This window comes from Dreissena polymorpha, chromosome 14, assembly GCF_020536995.1.
Source record: "Dreissena polymorpha isolate Duluth1 chromosome 14, UMN_Dpol_1.0, whole genome shotgun sequence".
Classification (NCBI taxonomy): domain Eukaryota; kingdom Metazoa; phylum Mollusca; class Bivalvia; order Myida; family Dreissenidae; genus Dreissena; species Dreissena polymorpha.
Genome location: NC_068368.1, coordinates 40760975 through 40778560, shown reverse-complemented (window position 1 = coordinate 40778560; position 17586 = coordinate 40760975). Strand labels below are relative to the sequence as shown.

General features: G+C 36.2%; 1 protein-coding gene across 5 annotated transcripts in view; it reads right to left on the bottom strand.

Annotated features, from left to right (window-relative positions):
• Positions 1–396: 396 nt before the first annotated feature.
• The window catches only part of LOC127857152 (pumilio homolog 2-like), a 60442-nt gene continuing 43252 nt past the window's right edge, over positions 397–17586 (bottom strand). For 3 of the 5 annotated variants that reach the window (XM_052393544.1, XM_052393549.1, XM_052393548.1), the window contains 7 exons: positions 14163–14292; positions 13516–13647; positions 12729–12987; positions 11107–11244; positions 10448–10695; positions 8032–8115; positions 397–7579 (listed from right to left, as the gene is read on the bottom strand). In XM_052393544.1, the coding sequence (XP_052249504.1) occupies positions 7345–7579; positions 8032–8115; positions 10448–10695; positions 11107–11244; positions 12729–12987; positions 13516–13647; positions 14163–14292 (1226 nt within the window). In that variant the 3' untranslated portion in view covers positions 397–7344. Of the gene's footprint in view, positions 7580–8031; positions 8116–10447; positions 10696–11106; positions 11245–12728; positions 12988–13515; positions 13648–14162; positions 14293–14326; positions 14342–17586 lie in introns of all 5 variants that reach the window. The other 2 variants (XM_052393545.1, XM_052393546.1) reach the window with 2 other exon arrangements.

Below are 17586 nucleotides of genomic sequence, written 5' to 3'. Positions count from 1 at the left end.
TTCCCTTGGATGGTATTTCTTGACTTGACCTTGAAGGATGACCTTGACCTTTCACCACTCAAAATGTGCAGCTTCATGAGATACACATGCATGCCAAATATCAATTTGATATCTTCAATATTGCAAGTTATTGCAAAACTTTAACAAAGGTTAAAGTTTTGGGACAGAATGACAGACAGGACAAAAGCAATATACCCCCAATCATTCGATCCGAGGGCATAAAAACTTAAATGATGTTTGCATACTTAAAACAAATGTCCAGTACAGAAATCATAAAGCTGTTTTTTCCCAAACTGATTTACCTCCTCAGTAAACAGTTGTTTTGAAGTTTATTACAAATGTCTGTAGAAAATATGTGCATTCTTGAAAATGGAGTAAGCAACAACATAACAGAAATAAATTGATCCCATTCAGGCATTCATATTTTTATTAATATTACTGCATGCACAAAAGGAAATAAATTGTAACAAAATACAATCCAAAGTCGACTATCTGACGATAGAGAAACCATTCAAACAAAATCAAACCCACATACAAAATCAAACACCTGTTGCTTCAAGTATTCCTAGGTAATAGGGAAAGTTGCAACTAAAAATTTTGAAGTTGACAACATAGATTAAAGTTGATGTTTTAAAATAGTTTGTTATTGCAATTACAGACTTGTTAAATTTAAGATGCCCATGGAATGAAAACACTTAAAAGTCAGTAACTGTAGATATAGATAATTGTTTCATGACTCAAATGTTATCACATGCAATATTGTTCTTTACACCTTTATTATACTTTTTAGATTCTATTCCTGCACTGATGAAAATCTCGTTAACCCTTTCAGTGCTGGAACCGAATTTTGAAGGCCTTTGCAAACAGTTTGGATCCAGATGAGATGCCACAGAACGTGGCGTCTCATCAGGATCCAAACTGTTTGCTACTCTGATAGTATAATTGAAAAAAAAATCGAAGAAATGCTATAAATGTTTAGAAATTCAGCAGACGACATTTTAGCAGACGACAAATTTCCCAGCATGCAAAGGGTTAAACCAGAAGCAACAGACATACTTGATTCCTGTTTGTTATGTTAATTGCAAACCAGGCAATGAAAAACAGAATTAGTGCAAAAAGAAAACAGTGTGAACAGATCAATGCAGCAACCCAGTCACTTCTCTGTCGTAACTAACAATTCTAAAGACAACATTGTATGCTTAAAATACGATGCTTTTTTACAATAAGGTGTACATCTTGAACCTATTGCATTAATGATTGTGCGTTTCCTGACACAATTTCTACATTATACTTGTTTTGAAAGGATATTCTTAAATTATTGGAAGATAAACCTTAACACATTACACTGATAATAGAATATCTTGCGGAGTTACAAAGAAGGATACAGCTGTGAACATTAACCATAAACAATATTCAGTAAAAAGAATTTTGTTAACACAACACTTGGAAAACATATTTTAAATTAACAATCAATTTCCTTAAATATTCAATAAATATCAACGTGTACTCCTATATCGAAAACACTACCTCAAATGACTGTCATTGTTTATGTCAGTGGGAACGAAAAACAGAAAAATCTGAAACAAAAAAGAAATAAAGAAAGCTGCTTCTTAAAAAATCTTTAACAAACTACTAACACTGTACACTGATCTATGCACAGATTCGAAGATAGCACCATAAAGTCTGATTTCTTCAGTATACTGTACAGTCTATACAAGATAATTTGTACAAAAAAAAGATCAACTGTGTATACAATTACCAAATTTTTAACTTAGATCAAGTTGCAATAAATACACATTTCATTTTGACAGTAGATATAATCACTGTAAAGTTAAATAAATATACGGATTATTACAATTATTAATAAATATCTATTCATTATACTGATGTACTCAACAATTTACAACTTAAATACTACGTTGATCAAAATCAATGCTTTTTTGAGCTTAACTGTTACAGATTTAATTTTCAAGGTCACTGATTTCATTTACCATTTCAAATGATTTAAGAGAAAACAATGTATACAGATGCAAGCGTTCTCTTTGAAACTGTGTTGACAGTAACAGTTTTTATGTTAACCCTTTTAGCGCTGGAACCGAATTTTAAAGGCCTTTGCAAACAGTTTGGATCATGATCAGACGCCACAAAACGTGGCGTCTGATCAGGATCCAAACTGTTTGCTATTCTGATAGTGGTCTTTGAAAAAAAGTGGAGAAAATGATGATTTGATAAATTCAGCAGACACCAATTTAGCAGACAACAAATTTCCCAGCATGCAAAGGGTTAACCCTTTGCTGCTCAGAAGCAAAGCAACAATGGCAAATCTGTTCAGGTTTTATGCTGTTTGCTGCTCATCAGTATCTTATTGTTGGATATAAAGCCTTTAAAACGAGTCTAAGTGGGAATCTGAGGATGGATATAAAGCCTTTAAAACGAGTCTAAGTGGGAATCGGAGTGGTAAAGGGTTAACAAAATATACTCTGCTAAATGAGGCCAGAAAAATCACTAAACGCTCAAGACCCACCAGGGGCATGGAATACACTTCTGATCCATCTGTGCACAGAAACATCAGACTGTTTTCGGAGGAATGAGTTTGGCAAATGTTTAATTTACAATTGTAATGCAAGTATCTGTCGTATTGTACAATATGAGTAACCATAGAGACAAAATGATATGGAATGGCTTTGTTTCCAGCTATTGTATACACTTTGTTCAATCTACTTAACAAAAACAAGTAGACGGGTTTATTTACAGTGTAACTTTGTACAGGGCGAAGTGGGTATTAACAAATTGGAGAGCGCAATATAAAAATAGACCTGTCCATCAGTGTCCAGCTAAAACCCTTCCTAAGAGATGACATGAATAGGATAAAAATGACTGAACCAACTTAGCGAACACCTATATCTAGTATTGGTAGGTTAGCTAGTACTGATAAATTACAAAATGGTTATCCATTCTAGATGATCTGCATCGGCCGGCAATTGCAAAGGGCTGTTGTTTGAATGTGTCAAAATATTACTTCTATTTACAAAACCAACAGCCATGGCTATTTGACTATGTACATACTTGCTGGAGGTGTATTGCTTTACATATATTTAATAAGATATTTAACAAGAATGAGTGATTTACAATGCAAACACGTAAATAGTTATAGGCTTTAAATATATTTCAATTAAACCTACATAGTACAAGAAACACGAGTCAAAATTTCAAGATTGTCCATTTCAAATGTAGGATGTGACACAAAGCGCAATTTTTTATTTTTCATGTAACTGATTATGCATCCCACGATTGTCCGAGACAGGCCGTATACTTTGTTATCATTTAAATTTAGTTTGTATTTACAATGGGTTAGAGAAAAGCACATATGCTCATAACATATCACACATTATATGATAATTATTCTATAATTTAGCAAAATAACAAGATATCAAGCAATGTTTTTAAGTGCATAAACACATGAGGAAGTACAAAAGTAAGCTCATTTACAGTACATTATTTACAAAAAAAAGAGAAATTATTCAGAAAAGAATCTAAATGCAGATTAATCATGTCCCATTGCACATCACCCAATTGTTGACATTATTAAGATATCCAATAGTTACTTTGATGATGGATTGATAACACGGAGTATCAACTCAGAAATGAAGTTAAACAAATACCATTAATACTTGTCCACTTCTGAATTATTTACCATCATATTTCACACAAAACCTGTCAGTTAAACAACTTAAATTAAAATAATTTTCTGTTAGACCAAATGTAACAACTGCATATTTTTTGCAACTATTTCAGACTTGTAGTCAATCATTTCTGATTTACAATGATTCTCATGAAATTATGGGAACATGCACATTATGACTACAGCATGAAAACACATTCATAATTTTACGTATTCCAAGATAGGCTTTAGACTTTAATTGTATGATGGCCAGTTTGGTGATAATCATCAAAAGTATTATTTTTTCAAAAATACCTATCGATACAACTGAACATATAATGTGTACCTAATTCTGCCAAAACATTTCCTATCTAAATTGAAATGTAAATTGAAATGGTTTGCTCCTCGTTGGATATAAACATCTCTTTAAAGTTAAATGTTTTAACTTTCATCTTTCAGATTACCGACACAAACCCTGGCATGCTTCTGTAGTTTTTCGTTGTTAAACAAATAGTTTTACTTGGTTACTTGTTTGCAATTACACAATACTTCGATTGATATGTAGGCAAATAAAACTTGCAATTAGTTTAACGCATTCATCGATAACTCTGGGTACTTAACAAAAAATTATATTTACAAAAATGGCATTGTTCACGAAATTCCTTATTTATCTACATATTTAGAATCTCATAAAAAAGCACTTGATAAGGAAAAATGAACGAAAACTGTTTCAATTATATATACGCAAGTCTATTTACACAAAATTGAAAGACATTATTTTCAGGAATACTTTACTAAACGTTTATACAGAAGTGGTGACAAAAAATGAAGAACTTTCTTTTTACACTACATACATGACCATTTACAACTGGAAGGGTTTTAGCACATGAGCTATGATGGCAGGTGGTATTTGTGATATCTTTACACTGGTACAACCTTTTCAATTGCATTTTTAATTGATACAGATTGCAAATTTTTTACAGGTTACAAAAGACTATTAACAGTAACTACACATGTTTGTACACACTATTTATAGACAACTCTGATTATACTTTGTACAGTATATTACAATATTTGATTTGGCTCTAGGATTGAGAGTCATATGAACGTTGTAAATGTAAACACTGACTATTCGATCGTAAATATGCTTGTTATATGTGAATATAAAGAGTTAGGCATACAGGTTGGTTCAAACTCAACAACACTACATGCTTTATTGTCAGCCGTAGTAGAATAAGCAGTAGAAATGATCTGAAGAAAAGGGCATAGGAAATATGAGATTGGTAAAGAACCATCTAGGATGTTAAGCAAGATGAACAAGTATTTAACAACATACTAGTAGTAACTGATATCCTTGAAAGTCTATATGTACACTGAGACAAAACGGAAGTTTACACAACATATGTATTTCTACAATTACCCTTTGGCTATAAGTACAATCCTGCTAAAAAGCATCACAAGTTTAGCTATATATGATTCAGCTTACTGGTCCTTTGTTATGGCAATCTACAATATCTTACAAGTTCCATTTGTATACCACACCAAGCAGTTGTGTGCCTACATTTTTGTTTAACAGCTTACTGAGCAATATTTTCTTTGTGACAGAAACTAATTGGCTTGGTTCACAAGTTTTAACCAAAGCTAAATTCTCAATTTGAAAACTACGTGTACCCTTTGAAAAGTTCATTGTCTTAATGAAGAGATCTTGCCCTATAGACTTGCATATCAACAATATATTATGATTCAATACACAACAGTCTGCTAATTGATGAAAAAGGTTAACACAAATATTTCCGATTACAAGTATACAAACCAATACGCAAAATATCTAGTAAAGGCAGGAAATACATTAATACAAAATAATATTCTGTTAATATTACAAAACAGCTATACACTGTCTGAAGAAAGCCTCACAAAAATTATATACAACCCAAACTACCTTTACATATAGACAATATAAGAGGGTCAAAATATATTCAAGCAAATAGAGAAAAACTGCACAGACACAGGACTATTTAACAAAGAAGTCATTATTTTAAGTACGCATACAACTACAAATCTCAAATGTACACATTTCGTACAAAATGTACATGGAACATTCTAAAGTTTAGAACAATATTTACAGATATATCAGCAATACGGCAAAAATGTGTAACAGTCAGAAATAAGAGTTTGGTCAAAAGTAAGTGAAAAAATTATAAAACACTCTACAACAACAACAAAACAAGGTAATACTAAAGAAAACTTAACTAAGGAGTACATGTCAACTATGGTTATGAAGATGGCATGCAGCAATGACCAACAATATGTGAATGATTGTTCATGAGAAAAACATGCAGCATCAAAGTATACCCCAACATATATAAGGAGTATGAATGCAACAATATGGAGACAACAATATCAAAAGTATATCTGAACATTATTAACACTTAGCATCTATATGTTATCACATGTTCTTTATAATAATGCACCTTCCAAATAAAGGTCTTACTGGTTTTCACCTTTTTCTACAGTTTTGAGATGAACTTTAACCAAAATAGTAAAAAAAATCTACTATCATTATAAATTCTTAAGATGACAAAATGTGCTATGCTGATGAATTATTGATGGTAATCTTCAAACCTTCCTACAAAATACCCTGTCAAAGGCAAAACATGACAAAATAATACATGTGAATATAAACCTTCAATTCTGACCCAAAATAGTACTATAATACTTACACATTTCTTGAATGCTTCACAAACGCTTAAGCAACAAACATTAAACATTTACACTTAGCAGTAACAAACATTCTCAATTTACAAAACAAAAACAAAAAAGTTCAGGCAAATTCAAAGACATATATGCTAAGAAAATACAAAACAACATTTTACATGATTTTGCAACAGTCATAGTAAATGTGCAGTATAAAGTTATTTTCTATTCTTATCGCAAAACACAAGTCTCATAAAATCTAATTACTAAAGGACTGATACAAAATTGTTGTAGAAAACAATATTTTATTTAATACTTTCCAAGTTTTATGATTATGGGTGCTTTCTTATTGAAAACCATATACCATGTTTTAATTACTATTTCCTTCTTGAAAAAACAACTTTAACGATGCAAACACAGCATTTTAAACAATGGTACAGGCAACATTTAGCATACAAAAATACACAGCAAGATAATACAAAACTAACATTTATGTTCAGAAGAAAATGTCAACCTCTATGCATTGAATAAAGTGTTTTTTTACCGACACAAAAAGACAAAACAAATCCTGCTCACACAAGAAATCTGCAAACCACTCTGTACAACAGTAAATGAAATAAGCATACTGGTAAATAAAGCCCAATTTAAAAACAATAATTACTTGCATGAGAAGCACTGATAAATATCTGCCTTGTTAGTTTTTGGACATATTATTTGAATCTTGATCTAAAGCAATTATGAAGTTAATTTTGTCCAATTTTTATTTTTTGTCCAGTTATGTTCTGAAACAAATTGAACAACTTATTAGCTATTTCTGACTTGAATGCAATGAACGTTTTACAAGCCAGTATATAAAAAAACTTCTGGAACAACAAAATATTTGACGATGCAAAAACTACATAATAACTGCAAGGTATCAGGGCTTACAACTTTGATACAATTTCTACTTCAGGTACAACACAATATCTGAAGCTGCATAATGCATGTTATTACTGCAGGGCTCCGTTGGGAGGCATTCCGATTGGTCCAAGGTCCGAGCTGTTCTTGAGCAGGAACTTCTCAAGCTTGGCGAGGATGTGTTTACCGTACGTGTACTTGCGGAGGGTGCCGATGTGGGGGCGTATCTTGTGCATGAGCACCTTGCGCTGGCCAGGCTCCGACACATCTATCATCTTCTGTACCACGTAGTTGGCAAACTGGTCCTTCATCATCGTATAGAGAGCACTGAGAACAGAACACAAAATATCACATTGAATGAGAGTCGTACGCCTTGATTAGAAAACAGCAAATTAAATGGAACCATGGGAATTATGTTTCTTATTGACAAAACAACAATCAACAACAATACCTAAGTTCAAGTAACAATTGGATCAATGCACATTTAATTTGTGTCTTCAACATTTACCCTAAATGGTGATGACATATTTGAAGTTTGAAGGAATCACTTGAGAAATGTGGAAGCTGTTTTCTTTCACAAACTCGACATTTTATGCTTCAAAGCAATGGCAAAGTTAAAGGGCATAACTTCATTCCAATGACATCTGTTTTGGCTTGACAAATGTGTAAGTATTGCGCTCAACAAGCTTATCAAATTTAAGCAAACAAACCGACCGAGTGACTATAATATACCCTTCCGGCGGTTATATAAATAATACATCTGAAATCAGTTGACTCACCCGTCGTTCATGGAGCAGACTTCTTCTATGAGGCCGGCTCTCTCTACACGTGACGAGTGGCAAACACACTTCTCAACAACATTACTGAAACAAGACAATATTCCAGTCAATACCATCAATGCAAAGGAAGTCTTTGATTCAACCCATTTATGCCTAGCATCTAGAAAAAAGGCCTTGGCAAACAGGGTAGACCCAGCTGAGACGCCACATGATGCGGCGTCTCATCAGGGTCTGCGCTGTTTGCTTAAAGGAATTTCTGTAAGAAATATTCTAAATATAGAAAAATATATACTAGACATCTCTAATTTTGGAAATAAATTGATCCAATTTAAGATGGCAGAGTCCACTAGGCATAAATGGGTTAAGCACAAGTCAGATTCCTCCAACCCTTGGCTAATGGAATGTATTCAGTCTGAAAGATGTTCAGTTATGTTGATTAGGCCATAGAAAATAAATTCCTATATTCTCATCCCCGCCCGCCCCTCAAAAATCGTTCCGCCCGAAAGTTTTTTATTTGAAAAAAAAAAATTCGTAAAAAAAAATTCAAGCCGCAAAATACTAAGGAAGAAACGGCTGAAAGTTCAAAAATAGTGAAGTGCGAATCGGCAACTCAATGTCTCCGAGACGCTTAGAAGAAGTCTTGTTTCCGGTTACCTGACTGACCCTGTTTTCAACCGCCAAGTCAAAAGTTTGTTTCTGGTACAAAATCCGTACCCAAATTTTATGTCCGAAATTTACGCAACTGCGGAAAGCGTCTGAATCATTCAAAATTGTTTTTGTTTTTTTTGTGAATGTTTTGTTTCATCGACATTTATTCTAGTCAATAAATGATTTATTCAAAATGCAGTCTTTAGTTTTCAAATTTATTTATTTGTACTGTAATTTTCAGATAAAGACAAAAGTTTTTTTTCTGTTACAAAATCCGCATCCGAGTTTTATGTCCGAAACTTACGCACCTGCGGACAGCGTCCGAATCGTTCAGAAATGTTATGTTTGTTCATGTTTTGTTTCATTGACATTTATTCTATTCAATGCTTTATTCAAATGCATTCTTTAGTTTTCAAAGAATATTTATTTGTACAGTAATTACAGATAAAGACAATATAGATCAAACATCTTCTTGTTAAGAACTATATCTGAGAGTTCGTACTATGTCGTCATGCATTTCACACTTCATTTACCTGAAAATAATGACATTCTTATCGAGTTAAATATTCCATTAAGTGTTGTGGAAAGAAAAAAAGCCTACCTACCGACCCACATTTTTTTGGCATGTAACCAGAAAAAACCCTATTTTTTATGCCTCATTGATTTTTAACAGCACACGAGAGTCGTCTGAAATTTTAGTTATCCAGCGCGAACAACAACAAAATGTTTCTTATTTTGAGGTGTAAAAACAGCGTTACAACCGTGAAAGATTGGTTCGGGGTGTCAAAATGTGCAGAAACTTTAACTCTCGTGGACCTGTACGATAAGTTCATTTTGTGGTTCGTATGATCAAGCCCCATCATTGAAAGTTGACTACCCGAAAATCGTCTGTTCCTTCGTCGGCCGAAATAAATTAGAATTAACATGGGTGTCACCCGATGTTACAGGAAGTCAAGCTGTCGGCTGCCTGGGAAATTGTAATATTCTCTTCTGTTACAGATTGCATTTCTTTAATACTTTGTCTAGTCAATGTTTTATTGAATGTCAGAATATGTTTAACATGATATTGAAAGGGTAAAATAAAACACAATAGTCACATTTTGATAAATGTATTTCTTTTATTCTGTACAATTTTACATACATACATACATACATACATATAGGCGTAATGCATATAAAACAACAAATTCGTGAACATTTCATAACTTATATATAGGTCCGACACATAAAATGAAAAATAAAAATTAAAAAATAAAACCCACCCGCCCCAATTTTCCCCAAAATTTGGATGAGAATCTAGGTATTTATTTTCTATTGCCTTAGTCAGAGTAAATAAATATTTTACAATGTGGGAAAAATGAATCCAAATAATAGTGCAGAGAATACAGCAATTCACTGTAATATAGTTACAAATTATCATGAAGCAATTATAGTTCATTGAATGACAATAATGTTTACTCAATGATTCAAGGCAAAATAAATGAATAGGATTTTAAAGTTTTAGCCCCATTTTAATCAAATATAGATACTTTAATATTTGCAAATGATGGGCACAGCTAAGCATCAAATATAAGAAATTGAAGCCAATAAGCTTATTGTGAATGGGTGGCACTGTCAGATGGCAAATCTGGATAGCAGCCAATTAGCTAATTTGGAATGGCACAATCTGGCGTCAAATACTGACATTTGCAGCTACTTGCTAATTGGGAATAGCAGGGACTCTGTAGCCACGTGTTCATTGGAAATGTCAGAGCAGGCAATACCCTACCTTGCAAACTTGTGTTGACTGAGAAGGAGCACTTTGCCCAGGAGTTCCCGTACAATCTTGCTCTTGTCCTCTGGCTTGCCGTGTTCTAGCACATGCTGGATGACGTAGTTGCCGTACTGGTCCTGCACTAGACGCTCTGTGTGCTCGTGGAGTTCTTCAAGTAGAGGCTGAGTCTGCAGCTCCGTGCAGTGCTCCAGGATACGCTGGATCACGCGACACCCGTAGGGGTGGGTCGACAGCGGGTACACCTTTAATTAAAGTTGCAAAAACCTGAACAAACTTTCTAAACATAGCGGGTACAACATCAATGCAAATTGCGAAAAATCATGAAAAAAATGTTGAGAAGATAGCGGGTACAACTTCAATGCAAGTTGTTTAAGTCATGAACAAACTTAAGCCAGATTTCTTTCATACCAGCTGTGTTTTGACAGGGGTACATCTGATATGTCAGATGCGACAACCCTTAACAATGAACTTAAAACAATATTTATTCTATACCAACTTATGTTTGTATGGATTACCACAACAAAGGAAATTGTTTTCGTGATATATATCTGTTAAGTTATCCTTTTTATGATTTTCCTGTAATGCAAGATGCAAAATTCTTGAAAAAGTCTTGGAATCCTGCAATCATAGGCCTAAAATAACCTAATGCTTACCTGTCCTTTGAAGGCGTCAATGATGAACTGAAGATGGCTGGGGTCGACACACTCGATACATTTCTGTACGACATGGTTACCATTCTGATCCTTAACACACTTGGCAACGTGACCGTCTAGCTCCTTCACTATCTCCACCTAGAACAGGCACACATGCAGTATATCTCCAACTAGAACAGGCAAACATGCAGTATATCTTCACCTAAAACAGGCAAACATGCAGAATATCTCCACCTCAAACAGGCAAACATGCAGTATATCTCCACCTAAAACAGGCAAACATGCAGTATATCTCCACCTAGAACAGGCAAACATGCAGTATATCTCCACCTAGGACAGGCAAACATGCAGTATATCTCCACCTAGAACAGGCAAACATGCAGTATATCTCCACCTTGAACAGGCAAACATGCAGTTTATCTCCACCTAGAACAGGCAAACATGCAGTATATCTCCACCTAGAACAGGCAAACATGCAGTATATCTCCACCTAGAACAGGCAAACATGCAGTATATCTCCACCCAGATCAAGCAAACATGCAGTATATCTCCACCTAGAACTGGCCAACATGAAGTATATCTCCATCCAGAACAGGCAAACATGCAGTATATCTCCACCCAGAACAGGCAAACATGCAGTATATCTCCACCCAGAACAAGCAAACATGCAGTATATCCCCACCCAGAACAGGCAAACATGCAGTATATCTCCATCCAGAACAAGCAAACATGCAGTATATCTCCATCCAGAACAAGCAAACATGCAGTATATCTCCACCTAAAACAGGCAAACATGCAGTGTATCTCCACCTAAAACAGGAAAACATGCAGTATATCTCCACCTAGAACAGGCAAACATGCAGTACATCTCCACCTAGAACAGGAAATCATGCAGTATAACTCCACCCAGAACAGGCAAACATGCAGTATTTCTCCACCCAGAACTGGCAAACATGCAGTATATCTCCACCCAGAACAGGCAAACATGCAGTATATCTCCATCCAGAACAGGCAAACAGGCAGTATATCTCCACCCAGAACAAGCAAACATGCAGTATATCTCCACCCAGAACAAGCAAACATGCAGTATATCTCCACCTTAAGCAGGAAAACATGCAGTATATCTCCATCTAGAACAGGATATCATGCAGAATATATCCACCTAGAACAGGCAAACATGCAGTATATCTCCACCTAAAACAGGCAAACATTCAGCATATATCCACCTAAAACTGGCAAACATGCAGTATATCTCCACCTAGAACATGAAAACATGCAGTATAACTCCACCTAGAACAGGCAAACAGTAATAATAATTTATGCAAACCAAGGTTATTTAACTCAGGTTCATGATTATGCAAGCTTTATACCAGCATTTCTTCAGGAATGAATACCAAGGTTTACATTTGCAGGTTGCATACCAGTCTTTCTTCAGGAATGTATACATAGGTTAACATTTGCAGGCTGCATACCAGCCTACTTCAGGAATGAATGTCAAGGTAAACATTTGCTAGCTCAATACAAGCATATCTGCAGGAATTAATATCTAGGTTAACACTTTCAAGCCAATACCTGCATATCTGCAGGAATTAATACCTGCATTAACACTTTCAAGCCAATACCTGCATATCTGCCGGTATGGACTCGAGAGCCTTCTGTATCACCCGACAACCATACATCTGTAGAGCGAGCTGCAGTACATGGCCACGAAGTCTCTGGGCCAGTGTCTGCTTCTGATCTGGCGTGCCGAACTCAAAGAACTTCTGGATCACATAGTTACCAAACACGTCCGTCATGAGGCTATATGCAGATGTGAGAATCTCGCCAAACACCATCAGCTTCTCCTGCGTTGTGGCTCGCTCCAACTTCTGTTGTATGAACCTGTAATATAGAGATTTGTCGCTTTTCTTGTAGATGGTATTATCATTTCAAGAGAGGTCATATAAAACATATTTTCACAAGATTCAAGGCCTGAAAAGCAAAAGACCGTACATCTGCAAAAATTCATCGCAGAAAAAATTCCTTTCTTTATGATGATCTACACATTAAGGTCATTAGACTGTAAATGTTTTAGCAAGATTCAGTAGTAAAGAGGTGTTTTAAACATCTGCTTCAAGACATAAGCACATAAAAGTGCATAAAAATGGGGCATTAAAAATAGAAATTCAACAATGACGTAACTTTGAGGCAGTTTTAGACCCTGTCACCAATAAAAAAAACAAAGACATCAGGCTGTTACAGAAACTTCCCCAATATTGGGACACCAGTGGCCTTAATGCTGTCAGTTTATATGAGCTTGGTTCTGCCAGGGCTAATCTGGGACGACACTTTAAGCACAAGCAGTTAACCCTGTTTTTCCCAAAACTATGCTCATATATGTCATGTAATAAAACAAATCTTATAATCTACCTGGAGCCATGTTGGTCTTGAGAGAATTCCACCACATGGTTTAGAAGGTCCTTTAGTTGCAAATTTGGGATACGGTTGTTACGGAAATCTTCAAGCAGACGGCTACGACCTGTAACCTCTTTCGACAGGCTGCTATAGACAACAAACATCATATATTACATAGGCAACCTCCTTTGATAGGCTGCTATAAACAACAAACATCATATATTAAATGGCCTTTCTACTTTGACAGGCTGGTATTCACGGCAATAATTATGTACTAGATAGGCCATGTTTAACTTAAAGCTCTAAAAGAGCAATTGTACAAAGGCTGCTCCAATAACTGAACAGGGTTTTTTCTATACTGACTGTTGCTGAGAAGTTTGCAACATTAAACTTAGACAAATTAAAAAGAGTAAATAAACCATGAGTTTCAAACTCTGATATTTTCCTAGTACCTTAATTTGCTAAGCTTAAATTTTATTTCCAACAAACAACTTGTAAAAGTAACTCCTAGTTTTTTCATCATTGTTTTTTGTACACAATTTTGAAAATTAGGTTGTTCTTTTTGTATGCCTTTACGAATGATTTAATAACAATTCTTATTCTAAATTTTTCTTAAAAGGCAAACATTTTGCATGATATTCATATTGCGTTACCATAATTACCTTCTAGAAGGCATGGTCCTGCCAGGAAACAGAGACCCGAACATGTTGTTGGTTCCCACGGAGCCACTGCGAAACTTGGCTGCCTCTGCCCCAGGGGCTGCATTGTACAGGCGACCTCCATTACCCAGACCTGCAACCAATCAACCATTGTATGTACAGGCAACCTCCATTACCTAGACCTGCAACCAATCAACCATTGTATGTACAGGCAACCTCCATTACCTAAACTTGCAACCAATCAACCATTGTATGTACAGGCAACCTCGATTACCCAGACCTGCAACCAATCAACCCTTGTATGTAAAGGCAACCTCCATTACCCAGACCTGCAACCAATCAACAATGGTATGTACAGGCAACCTCCATTACCCAGACCTGCAACCAATCAAACCATTGCATGTACAGGCAACCTCAATTACCCAGACCTGCAACCAATCAACCCTTGTATGTACAGGAAACCTCCTTTACCTTAACTTGCAACCAATCAACCCTTGTATGTACAGGCAACCTCCATTACCCAGACCTGCAACCAATCAACCATGGTATGTACAGACGACCTCCATTACCCAGACCTGCAACCAATCAAACCATTGCATGTACAGGCAACCTCAATTACCCAGACCTGCAACCAATCAACCATTGTATGTACAGGCAACCTTATTACCCAGACCTACAACCAATCAACCATTGTATGTACAGGAAACCTTGATTACCCAGACCTGCAACCAAATCAACCATTGTATGTACAGATGACCTTATTACCCAGACCTGCAACCAATCAACAATTGTATGTACAGGCGATCTCCATTACCAAGACCTGCAACCAATCAACCCTTGTATGAACAGGTGACCTTATTACACAAACCTGCAACCAATCAACCATTGTATGTACAGCCAACCTCCATTACCCAGACCTGCAACCAATCAACCATTGTATGTACAGGCAACCTCCATTACCAAGACCTGCAACCAATCAACCAGTGTATGTACAGGCGACCTTATTATCCAGACCTGCGACCAATCAACCATTGAATGTACAGGCAACCTCCATTACCCAGACCTGCAACCTATCAACCATTCTATGTACAGGCAACCTTATTACCCAGACTGGCAACCAATCAACCATTGTATGAACAGGCAACCGTATTACCCAGACCTGCAACCAATCAGCCATTGTATGAACAGGTGACCTTTTTACCCAGACCTGCAACCAATCAACCATTGTATGTACAGGCAACCTCCATTACCCAGACCTGCAACCAATCAACAATTGTATGAACAGGCAACCTTATTACCCAGACTGGCAACCAATCAACCATTGTATGAACAGGCAACCTCCATCACCCAGACCTGCAACCAATCAACCATTGAATGTACAGGCAACCTCCATCACCCAGACCTGCAACCAATCAACAATTGTATGAACAGGCAACCTTATTACCCAGACCTGCAACCAATCAACCATTCTATGTACAGGCAACCTCCATTACCCAGACCTGCGACCAATCAGCCATTGTATGTACAGGGGACCACCATTATTCAGACATGCAATAAATCAACCATGAACAGGCAACCTTGTTACCCAGACCTGCAACCAATCAACAATTGTATGTACAGGCGACCTCTATTACCCAGACCTGCAACCAATCAACCATTGCATATACAGGCGACCTCCATTACCCAGACCTGCAACCAATCAACCATTGCATATACAGGCGACCTCTATTACCCAGACCTGCAATCAATCAACCATTGCATATACAGGCGACCTCCATTACCCAGACCTGCAACCAATCAGCCATTGTATGTACAGGAGATCTCCATTACCCAAATCTGCAACCAATTAACCATTGTATGTTCAGAAAACCTCCATTACCTAAACCTGCAACCAATCAACCATTGTATGTACAGGCAAACTCCATTTCCCAAACCTGCAATTAATCAACCATTGTATGTACAGGTGACCTCAATTACCCAAACCAGCAAACAATCAACCATGATATGGTTTTTGGCATCTAAGGGTTTTCACTGTATAGGTAACCAACAAGAAGAAGGTAGGTGTGAATTCTAATTGCCATCAATAACATGGGATGTGTCCTTTTTTCAAAATTCAATGACACTATTAACAGTTAAAACAAAGTAACATTCTTTTTTCATTTTTTTAACTCCAGTCCTTCCAAAATGTAGCTGTTGACTTTGAAATGAAGCCTAAAAGCAATATATTAAAACTCAGTTATTTTCTTTAGCATTTGTTTATCAACTTAAGTCAACTAGAGTATCTTTGTTGACTTGGCATCATTTTCTACTAGCCAAGCTAGGTTCTATTCACTGTACACCTGTGTACTCCCTTAAGAGGTGTCAAAAACATGTAATCATCTGCCATTTACAAAACACTTGTCCATCAATATATTATTCCATGCATGATCTGATAAAATCGTTGGTTCAGCCTTAAAACAAGAGGGCCTGAAAGGCCCAAAGTCGCTCACCTGAGATAAAAAGATATTATTGGGACAAATCTTCTGACCAAGTTTCATGAAGATCGGAAAATAAATGTGGCCTCTAGAGTGTTAACAAGGTTTAACTATAGCCATATAAGGAAAAATGCCCCGCCCCCTGGCAGCCATGTTTTTTAACCAACCGGCATCATTTTTGAACTCATCCAAGATATTATCGGGATGAATCTTCTGACCAAGTTTCATGAAGATCGGACAGTAATGTGGCCTCTAGAGTGTTAACAAGATTTTACTATAGCCATATAAGGAAAAATGCCCTGCCCCTTGGAAGCCATTTTTTATCAAGCAAACATAATTATTTTCTAACTCATCCAAGATATCATCAAGACCAATCTTCTGACCAAATTTCATGAAGATTGGACAATAAATGTGGCCTCTAGAGTGTTAACAAGGTTTTACTATAGCCATATATAGCCATATAAGGAAAAATGCCCTGCCCCTGGTGGCCATGTTTTTGAAGCAACCAAAACCATTTTCAAACTCATTCAAGATATCATTGGGACAAATCTTCTGACCAAGTTTCATGATGATCGGAAAATAAATGTGGCCTCTAGAGTGTTAACAAGGTTTTACAATAGCCATATAAGGAAAATAGCCCCGCCCCTGTGGTGGCCATGTTTTTCAACCAACCGGCATCATTTTTTAACTCATCCAAGATATTATTGGGATGAATCTTCTGACCGAGTTTCATGAAGATCGACTATAAATGTGGCCTCTAGAGTGTTAACAAGATTTTACCATAGCCTTATATAGCCATACAAGGAAAAATGCCCTGCCCCTTGGGGGCCATGTTATTCAAGCAAACATAACCATTTTCAAACTCATCCCAAGATATCATTAAGACAAATAATCTGACCAAATTTCATCAAGATTGAACAATAAATGTGGCCTCTAGAGTGTTAACAAGGTTT